Source organism: Bison bison, unplaced genomic scaffold (genome assembly GCF_000754665.1).
Source record: "Bison bison bison isolate TAMUID 2011002044 unplaced genomic scaffold, Bison_UMD1.0 scf7180017864508, whole genome shotgun sequence".
Lineage (NCBI taxonomy): Eukaryota > Metazoa > Chordata > Mammalia > Artiodactyla > Bovidae > Bison > Bison bison.
The window spans coordinates 11,903,429-11,913,771 of NW_011495064.1; the positions used below are offsets into that span (position 1 = coordinate 11,903,429).

At 55.2% G+C, this 10,343-nt stretch overlaps 1 protein-coding gene across 1 annotated transcript in view; it reads left to right on the forward strand.

Moving 5' to 3' along the window:
* The window catches only part of FBXO41 (F-box protein 41), a 12,300-nt gene extending 2,462 nt beyond the window's left edge, over window positions 1–9,838 (forward strand). The window contains exons 4-14 of the mRNA XM_010829875.1: window positions 1,291–1,516; window positions 1,997–2,070; window positions 2,329–2,687; window positions 3,384–3,625; window positions 3,858–3,973; window positions 4,096–4,248; window positions 4,426–4,521; window positions 7,827–7,945; window positions 8,102–8,260; window positions 9,540–9,655; window positions 9,779–9,838. Coding sequence (XP_010828177.1) covers window positions 1,291–1,516; window positions 1,997–2,070; window positions 2,329–2,687; window positions 3,384–3,625; window positions 3,858–3,973; window positions 4,096–4,248; window positions 4,426–4,521; window positions 7,827–7,945; window positions 8,102–8,260; window positions 9,540–9,655; window positions 9,779–9,838 — 1,720 coding nt within the window. The remainder of the gene's footprint in view (window positions 1–1,290; window positions 1,517–1,996; window positions 2,071–2,328; window positions 2,688–3,383; window positions 3,626–3,857; window positions 3,974–4,095; window positions 4,249–4,425; window positions 4,522–7,826; window positions 7,946–8,101; window positions 8,261–9,539; window positions 9,656–9,778) is intronic.
* The last annotated feature ends 505 nt before the right edge of the window (window positions 9,839–10,343 follow it).

The window sequence follows — 10,343 nt, forward strand, 5'->3', positions numbered from 1 at the left end:
GCTGTGGGTGCGGCCGGATTACGCGGCTCTGTGGCCACGGGCATGTATTGGTGGTGCGCGTGGGGCCAAGAGTGGCATGAAGGTGTGTGTTTAGGACCCTGAGACCATGACAGTGTGACCGCGTTCGTGTGTGTGAATCTTTCTCGTCCATCTCTTTGCTCCTTGACAAGGCTGTTTCCTGATTGTGACACCAGACTCTTCTCTTCTGCCGACCCAAAGACAAGGCTCAATTCTCTCCTTTCCCTTTCCCTCCTCAGGTTTTTTCCTATCTATTGTATCATTCTTTTCTCTCCTCCTCAGAGAAAAACTTGAAAATATTTTTTCTCCTTGTCTTCGATTTCTTTCCCCACTTTCTGTCTTGAACCCACTCTGATACCTCCATCGTTATTCTCCGTGTCATCAATGACCTTCATGTTACAAAGGCCAAGTCGTCGTCTTATTTGGCCCCTTGGCAGCCATTTGATACAGCTGATCCTTGAAACATATCTTTTAACTTGGCTTCTAAGACACTGTCCTGGAATTTCCATCTCTTTCTATTGGCTTCCTCTCAGCCTTTGCTGGGTTTCTCCTCATTCCTCTGGTCTTCAAATAGTAGACTCATGAAGTACATAGATGTTATTTGTCCCCATCGTGATAAGCCCCATGGGGGCAGAGATTTTTTTCCTGCTTTGTTCACTGCTGTAGCCCCAACACCTAGAAGGTGCCCATACATGTTGAATAGATGCATGAATGACTATGAATGCATGTGAGAGTAAATACTCAAATGACTCTTTTAAGTATGCTGTGTATCTGTGCAACTCCTGGAGGTTGGTGCAACTCTAAGTGTGCTTTTCTGCATCTGAGAACATTTCTGAAAATGTGTGTGTGTTGAATGTGTTGGTAGGACTGTGCCTCAGCCTGTGCGTGCCTGTGGATGAACGTTACATGAATATGTGTACCTGAGTGTGCGGGGCTGGCTTCTGGGCTGTGTGTGGGCTTCTGGAGGGAGGAGGTGGCTGTGTGTGACTGAACGTGCCTGTGAGTACTTCTGTGGGGAGCAGGAGTGTCTGCCTGTGTGCTCGGGTCTGGGTTGGTGGGGTGTGAACATACGACTAGGGGTGTATACTTGCATTTCTGTGCGTGCTGTTGTGTGGGCAGTGTTCCTGGGTGTGCTCTGCGTGTACCCATGTGACCACGAGCAGACGCTGTGGCCAGCATGCCCTTGTCTTTCCCTGCTGTTCTGGGTCTCCTCCAGCGGGTGGGTGGGCAGCCAGGCCAGGGCACTCGGGTAAGAGACTGCTCTGGGCCCAGGGAGGTGGTGCAGATCGACCAGTTCCTGAAGGAGACGGCGGCGCGGGAGGCCAGTGCCAAGCTGCGGCTGCAGCAGTTCATCGAGGAGCTCCTCGAGCGGGCTGACCGGGCTGAGCGGCAGCTGCAGGTCATCAGCAGCAGCTGTGGCAGCACGCCCAGTGCCAGCCTGGGCCGCGGAGGTGGGGGAGCTGGTGCTGGGCCCAGTACCCGGGCCCCAGGCAGGATGGTGAGTGCCCACCTGCCTTCCCTCCTTTGCCTGCCCAGCTGACCCCTACCACCTTGCCTCACACATGCCTGAATCTCCCTCTGATACTCCGTGCTTCCTTCTTTGGCTCTTCCCCATGAGCAGACTGCAGGCCTGAAGTAGGGGTCCAGGAATAGGGGAGCCCCTCCCTGAGGCTGTAGTGAGATACCATCCAGCAACCCCAGGCCTCAGGCAGGGGCTCACCTCTGCCCATCTCTGCAAATGAGACCCAGGAGCCACAAGCCGGGGTCTGGGGTGCGTGGTGGGTACAGGGAGGGGGCTGGTGAGCCTGCTTCTCCAGGCTGTCTGTCTGTCTACTTGTCCACCTCTCCCAACTGTTTTTCTTTCTCTCTCTCTTCTCCCCCATCTCTTATCTCCATCTTGTACCCTGTTTCTCCCGCTGCTTCTCACCCTCTGGCCCCTCTGCCTCCTGCCTTTCCTTCCCTCCCTGGGGGCCCACAGCGGGAACACCACGCGGGCCCGGCCGTGCCTAGCACGTATGCAGTGTCCCGGCATGGCTCCTCTCCCAGCACAGGGTAAGCCACGGGCCTGGCCCGTCCCGCACAGCCCACCCTCCCCTAGAAAGATCCACTGCTCTGCTGGCCCTTCTGGGGCTTGGCTTCTCCTCCTCCCTCATCGTCCTTGGGTCACCTCTGTCTGCCTTTCCACACTCAGAGGGGACTTTTGGACAGTAGGGTGGGTGGATTGCCCTTGGCCAGTGGCAGGTGGTATGGAGAGTTTGGGCAGGCCTAGGACCCTTTGCTCCTCACCGTCTGGTCCACCCCCCACCCCAGGGCCTCCAGTCGCATCCCAGCTGCATCTCAGAGCTCAGGTTGTTATGACAGTGACAGTCTGGAGTTGCCCCGGCCAGAAGAGGGGGCCCCCGAGGACAGCGGCCCCGGGGGCTTAGGCACGCGGGTCCAGGCTGCCAATGGTGGCTCGGAGCGGGCCCAGCCCCCTCGCAGCTCTGGACTGCGGCGCCAGGCCATCCAGAACTGGCAGCGCAGACCCCGTCGACACAGCACAGAAGGGGAGGAAGGTGACGTCTCCGACGTGGGCTCCCGAACCACCGAGTCAGAGGCTGAGGGCCCCTCAGAGGTCCCCCGCCCCGGGCCTGCTATGGCTGGGCCGGTGAGCAGCTGCCGGCTCTCTGGTGAGTCCTGAGGGGGTGAGTACTAAGAGACTGGGTTTTCCTTGGTGCTGACTGCTCTCAGGGCACGCAGGGCTGAGGCAGTAAATCTCCTGGGCTCCTGCACCGCCTCTCCCCTTGCCCCAGACTTCCCACATGTACAGGGCCCTGCAGGCTTAGGGCAGGAGCTGCTGGGACACAGGTATCCATTCATGTGACATTCATAGGAGAGGAGTTGGGAGTTCAAAGTGAAGCCAGGGGCCAGTGGGGCAAGTCCTCTCCCATATCCATACAGGGCCACATGTGTATGTGGGTGGGTCCGGGGGCAGAAAGCTCAGGTCAGGGTGCACGGCTGTGCCTGGTGACTGCTCTGGGCAACCTCACCTGCCTTCTGTTCACAGATGCACGGTTTCTATCCAAACCTTTTCCCTCCTCCAGTCGCTCAGTTGCCTCCTCTAGGGGATGACTTTGCACAGTGTCATGATACACGACCTTAAAAAGAAAGTTCACTTGAGGAAGGGCCACCTTTTTCTAATTTGCAAAATTAGGGAGGGGGCTAATGCAGTGGAGGGGGAAGCAGAGGCCCTTTGTCCCTCCTCCCCAGTTTCTGGTCCCCCAGCATGGTTCTGTCATGCCCATTCCTCCTGCAGTTCCGGCCCTACCCCAGCTCCCCATCTGTGTAACCCCCACACTGACCTCTGACCCTGTGGTATTGTGCAGCCCGCCCCGAGGGAGGCAGTGGGCGGGGTCGGCGAGCTGAGAGGGGCAGCCCCTCCCGCTCCAATGAGGTCATCAGCCCGGAGATCCTCAAGATGCGAGCTGCCCTGTTCTGCATCTTTACCTACCTGGACACGCGCACTCTGCTACACGCCGCCGAGGTCTGCCGGGACTGGCGCTTCGTGGCCCGCCACCCCGCCGTCTGGACCCGGGTGCTGCTCGAGAACGCCCGCGTCTGTTCCAAGGTGCCTGTCCCTCTCTGCTGTCCTGCTCTCCCAGTCACCCTTGCTGTGACCCCATCTTTTCCCTGGCAGAGTCTAGCCCTGCAAGGTCTTGTCCTTGCAACGCTTACCACACCCCAGTTTCAACCTGGCTCCCTGAAATGTTCTCCTGAGGCCTCCTATCCTGGAGCTGGTTCATCTCCTGCCAACCAGACTCACATCCCATTATGCCCAGATAACTCCTCTCTCCCTGCAGTTTCTGGCAATGCTGGCTCAGTGGTGCACCCAGGCCCACTCGCTGACACTGCAGAACCTGAAGCCCCGGCAGCGAGGCAAGAAGGAGAGCAAAGAGGAGTATGCCCGGAGTACCCGGTGAGGCCATGGGGGTGGGGGTGGGGGCACTGCTCCTGGGCTGCGGACCTAGAGTGAAGTCAGGGTGCTTCTGGAGGAGGATCTGGCTGCAGACAGTGCCCTGACTTCTTGGCCGTCCCCAGGGGCTGCTTGGAGGCAGGCCTGGAGTCTCTGCTGAAGGCAGCGGGAGGAAATCTGTTGATCCTGCGCATCTCCCACTGCCCCAACATCCTCACTGACCGTTCGCTGTGGCTGGCTAGCTGCTACTGCCGCGCCCTGCAGGCCGTCACCTACAGGTGGGTCCCCACTGCTAGAGGCGAGGCCTTGGCCAGAGGAATCCCCAGGCTCTGCATACACATACCTCCCCCCTCCCCGCAGGGCTCTGGGGCAGAAGGACCCAAGAGCTCTGAGGCCCAAAGGAAAGGAGCAGAGGCCTCCAGAATGGGTGGCCCCAGCTTTTGTCTTTTCAACAGAAGTGCCACAGACCCAGTGGGCCATGAGGTCATCTGGGCCCTGGGCGCAGGCTGCAGAGAGATCGTCTCCCTCCAGGTGGCACCACTTCACCCCTGGTGAGCCGAGGCCACGGTGGGGATGGGCAGGGCTGGGCCCCGAGTGGGGCTGAGGACCCAGCAGATCTGGGCCCATTCCATGTGCTGTTTGGGGTGACAGATTCACATTCATCAGTCTATCTTTAGGCTTCAGAATCAGACGTGGGATCATGGCCTGGCTTGCGGGCAGTGTGACTTTGGGCTACCCGGTCGTGCCTGAGTTTCTCAACTGCAGAGTAAAAGTGGTATCAAGGATCTGTGGATCTTATTAAGCCTGCAGCTGGCTCAGACGAGATGTGTGCCTAAAGGCTGCAGAGCCCACAGAGTGTTCAGAAACGCTGGCCTGATGGCCAGCTTTGTTTGACACGTGAAAGGCAGTTAGGGAGGTCAGTGTATAATACACAAAAGAGCTGGTTTTCAGAGAATCCATGGTATGAGATCATTCATCGCTCTACTTGGAATTCTCAAACTACCAGGCTTTTTCATTCCCTGCTCGTGCCCTGCAAGACTCTTTCTTCATGACACCACCTCACGGGTCCCCAATATCCCATCACTAACACTCAGAGTTTGTTACTGCTCCCCTGTCTCCATTCCTCTTGCACCTTGTCCTAGCCCCTAACTAGTCAATTTTACAATAATTTCTCTATGTTTCAGTCTACACCAGACTCATGTTTCTTGGGGCAGAGGCTGTGAATGTCCATTTCTGTGTCCCTGGTACCGAGTGCGTGGCAGCTGCGGGGGATTTTTAGTGATGAAGTGTTCAGGGAAGTAGCAGGTTTGCTGTGAGTGGTGGGCAGGGCCCAACGAGCAGTGAGTGTGGAAAGGAAGGCTGGGCCAAGGTCAGGTCTTGCCTAAGAGATTTAGATTTTTGCATTTTATCTGGAAAGCACTGGGAAGCCATTGGGGGACCATCAGATCAGATCAGATCAGTCACTCAGTCGTGTCCAACTCTTTGCAACCCCATGAATCGCAGCACGCCAGGCCTCCCTGTCCATCACCAACTCCCGGAGTTCACTCAGACTCATGTCCATCAAGTCAGTGATGCCATCCAGCCATCTCATCCTCTGTCGTCCCCTTCTCCTCCTGCCCCCAATCCCTCCCAGCATCAGAGTCTTTTCCAATGAGTCAGCTCTTTGCATGAGGTGCCCAAAGTACTGGAGTTTCAGCCTTAGCATCATTCCTTCCAAAGAAACCCCAGAGCTGATCTCCTTTAGAATGGACTGGTTGGATCTCCTTGCAGTCCAAGGGACTCTCAAGAGTCTGCTCCAACACCACAGTTCAAAAGCATCAATTCTTTGGCACTCAGCCTTCTTCACAGTCCAACTCTCACATCCATACATGACCACTGGAAAAACCATAGCCCTGACTAGACGAACCTTTTTGTCAAAGTAATGTCTCTGCTTTTGAATATGCTATCTAGGTTGGTCATAACTTTCCTTCCAAGGAGTAAGTGTCTTTTAATTTCATGGCTGCAGTCACCATCTGCAGTGATTTTGGAGCCCAGAAAAATAAAGTCTGACACTGTTTCCACTGTTTCCCCATCTATTTCCCATGAAGTGATGGGACCAGATGCCATGATCTTCGTTTTCTGAATGTTGAGCTTTAAGCCAACTTTTTCACTCTCCACTTGCACTTTCATCAAGAGGCTTTTGAGTTCCTCTTCACTTTCTGCCATAAGGGCGGTGTCATCTGCATATCTGAGGTTATTGATATTTCTCCCGGCAGTCTTGATTCCAGCTTGTGTTTCTTCCAGCCCAGCGTTTCTCATGATGTACTCTGCATATAAGTTAAATAAACAGGGTGACAATATACAGCCTTGACGTACTCCCTCTCCTATTTGGAACCAGTCTATTGTTCCATGTCCAGTTCTAACTGTTGCTTCCTGACCTGCATACAAATTTCTCAAGAGACAGATCAGGTGGTCTGGTATTCCCATCTCTTTCAGAATTTTCCACAGTTTACTGTGATCCACACAGTCAAAGGCTTTGGCATAGTCAATAAAGCAGAAGTAGATGTTTTTCTGGAACTCTCTTGCTTTTTCCATAATGCAGCAGATGTTGGCAATTTGATCTCTGGTTCCTCTGCCTTTTCTAAAACCAGCTTGAACATCAGGAAGTTTACAGTTCACATATTGCTGAAGCCTGGCTTGGAGAATTTTAAGCATTACCTTACTAGTGTGTGAGATGAGTGCAATTGTGCGGTAGTTTGAGCATTCTTTGGCATTGTCTTTCTTTGGGATTGGAATGAAAACTGACCTTTTCCAGTCCTGTGCCCACTGCTGAGTTTTCCACATTCGCTGGCATATTGAGTGCAGCACTTTCACAGCATCATCTTTCAGGACCTGGAACAGCTCAACTGGAATTCCATCACCTCCACTAGCTTTGTTCGTAGTGATGCTTTCTAAGGCCCACTTGACTTCACATTCCAGGATGTCTGGCTCTAGGTCAGTGATCACACCATCATGATTATCTGGGTCATGAAAATCTTTTTTGTACAGTTCTTCTGTGTATTCTTGCCATCTCTTCTTAATATCTTCTGCTTCTGTTAGGTCCATACCATTTCTGTCCTTTATTGAGCCCATCTTTGCATGAAATGTTCCTTTGGTATCTCTGATTTTCTTGAAGAGATCTCTAGTCTTTCCCATTCTGTTGTTTTCCTCTATTTATTTGCATTGATTCTTAACAAATGGGATTACACCAGACTGGTGATGTTCTCTGTCTTCCCCTACACTGCGTACCTCTTGGAGGCAGGGTCCATGTGTATATGTCACCACTGTATCCCCAGTTAGTGAGTGAAAGTCGCTCAGTCATGTCCGACTCTTTGCGACCCCATGGACTGACTATACAGTCCATGGAATTCTCCAGGCCAGAATACTGGAGTGGGTAGCTGTTCCCTTCTCCAGGGGATCTTCCCAACCCACGGATCGAACCCAGGTCTCCCACATTGCAGGTGAATTCTGGCCCAGCTCTGTTGTTCTCAGTCATGGCAGGACTTGAGAAGCATTTTGTTGACTGACTGAGAGAATGTGGGAGTGAGTGGCTCTCGGCAGCCACTGGATGAACTGGCAGGGAGACTAGCTGCATAATCAGATGAATGTTGATTGTGGTCTGAGCTCTGGGTTCACGAGTTGTTGAGGAATCAGAATCTGCAGGTCTTGGCAGGAAGTGAAGGAGGAGGAATCAGGGAAGATCCCAGGTTTCTGACTTGAACAGTTGGGTGGTTGGTGGGGCCCTCACCTTGTGGGGTGGGTCTTGACCGAGGAGCGGGCTTAGGATAGCATGCAGCCAGGGGCTCCCTGACGACCCTCCCTCCACCCCATTCTCCAGCCAGCAGCCCATGCGATTCAGTAACCGCTGCCTACAGATGATCGGTCGCTGTTGGCCCCACCTCCGGGCTCTGGGGGTCGGGGGTGCCGGCTGTGGGGTGCAGGGCCTGGCATCACTCGGTGAGTCTCTCCATGGGACTGGCATAGGGGGTGATGGGAAGCAGGCGTGGGTGCAGCACTGAAATCCTAGCGGGGTTCGGGCGATGGTGTGGGTGGCGGCAGCAAGTGACCTGGGTGTTTGTCAGCAGGCCCTCCCCTCTCCTTCCCTCTTCCTAGCAAGGAACTGCATGCGGCTGCAGGTGCTGGAGTTGGACCACGTGTCGGAGATCACCCAGGAGGTGGCGGCTGAGGTCTGCCGGGAAGGCCTGAAGGGCCTGGAGATGCTGGTGCTCACAGCCACCCCCGTAACCCCCAAGGCCCTGCTGCATTTCAACAGTGAGTGATGGGGAGCAGGGGTGGGGCACCACTGTCAACTCTTACCATGTCTTGTCAGCAGGTCGCGCAGCCAACTCCCTCTTGATCCTGGTCAGCAAACACCAACACTGGGGTCAGGGTGAGCAGGGTTCTAGCCCTGGCTTTGCCACCGGTGCCTTCTGAGGCCAGGGTGGCATTGAAGGCCTGCCAGCGTCTGACCCGAATGGTTTAGTTCAGCCAAATGGACATGTGTTGCCCTGTGCTCTTTCCATGCTGGAGACATGGGCTCTTCAGTATCATCCACCATCTACCCCGACGTGAGCCTCCAGCAAAGGGCAAGGGCTGAACAGACGGGTTCTGGAACTTACTGACCTACATGTCCATTCTGTCTTTACTGCTTATTGGCTGTGTGACTTTGGGCAAGTTACTGTACTTCTCTTGAGTCTGTATCCCCATCTTTTAAGTGGAATTCTAAGCTGAATGGGTGGGAAGATTAATGAGATAATGTGTGTTAGCCCCCCAGGACAATTCTCAGGGTGAAGCCTTCAGCACGCCTCTGCTGGCCCCTACCTCCCTCCAGCCCCCACTCCCTCCCTGTAATTCCTTCACCTTCATTAAGGATGCAGGTACCCAGCTTGAGCTGCACATACCCAAGTGAGTTCCTCATCGGGGACCATTTGGCCCCTGGCAGGACCCCATATCCTGAGCACTGCAGGTTCCTCGACTTTCTTATCATCGCCAGGATCTTCTTCTTCCCTCCCCTTCAATCTCATGGCCCTGCCCTGGGCTGACCATCAGAACTAACTGCTTGGCCTCCAAAATCTTAACTTCTAGAATCCTCTCAGCCTCTTGACCTTCTTGCTCCTCCTCCCCTGACTTCATGGCAACATCCAGTCCCTTAAGCCCTCTGCTCCCAACTAATCTGCTCCCTGCCTCCACTCCTCCAGTGCTCTGGCTGGGCCGAGACCCAGCAGCTGCACCTCAGCTACTCTGTTCCTGTAATTCATCTCCACATGCCCAGACCATAGCACAACGGTCCCCTCTGCCAGCGAAGTTGCTGGAACCCCTGCACAACTGGCTGTCATCCACTCGTCCTCCCAGAGTCCACCACAACCTGTGCTCTGAAACCTCACGCTCTTTCTCTCCTTGTCCAGGGGTGCCCGGAGCAGCGTGGATCTGCTCCCAGTGCTTAGCACGCGGTTGTCCCTCAGTGTTCTGATTTCATTGATTGGTAAGAGGAGAGAAGACAGGCCTCTTGCCCAGGTCAGACATGGGCCCCACCTCACTTATCTTTTCCTAGGTATCTGCCGGAACCTCAAGTCCATTGTGGTTCAGATTGGGATTGCCGATTATTTCAAAGAGCCCAGCAGTCCTGAGGCCCAGAAGCTGTTTGAGGACATGGTAACAAAGCTCCAGGTGAGCAGCTGGCTCTGAACGAGACCCCCAGGGCACTCTGCGGCTGGGACTGTGACCTGGGTGTTTGAAGGGAGGGCTCTGCCTGTCTGCCCTGAGGGGAACTAACTCAGGTTTGGTCCGCAGGCCCTACGGCGGAGGCCCGGCTTCTCTAAGATCCTGCACATCAAGGTGGAAGGCTGCTAACCCGGGTTGGGGGCGGCAGGGCCCCTGCCAGCCCCACGCCAGCCGCGCTCTTTGGACCTCCAGAGGGACCCTGATCTGGACTAGACTTTTGGAGGCTTGGTGTTATCCCTGGTGTCTGGGAGAGAGGTTGTCAGTCTCTTGTCCTCCTGCTGGGACAGCGGGACTCAGGCCCTCTCCAGGGCAGGGGCTTGGACAGCTGTCCCCCACCTCCACCCCACCCCCATCCGGAGCAGCCCTCTAGGCACAGCCAGCGAAGAGCTGAGTCTCCACCAGCACTCGGTGTCATCACCCTGAGGATCTGCAGTAACCACCATGGCTCCTTGGCTGCTCAAGCTGTTGGGGCAGGCCTCCCCTTTGTGAGGCCCAGCCTCCTGGTCGGGAGCCTCTGTCAGGCCCCAGACCAGAGGGGTTGCTCCAACAGGCAGCTCAGACTGGGCCCAGAGGCTCTTCTCTTCCCCCTGCTCAGTCCCAGCCCTCTGCGGGGCATCCCCTTCAGGCAGCCTGC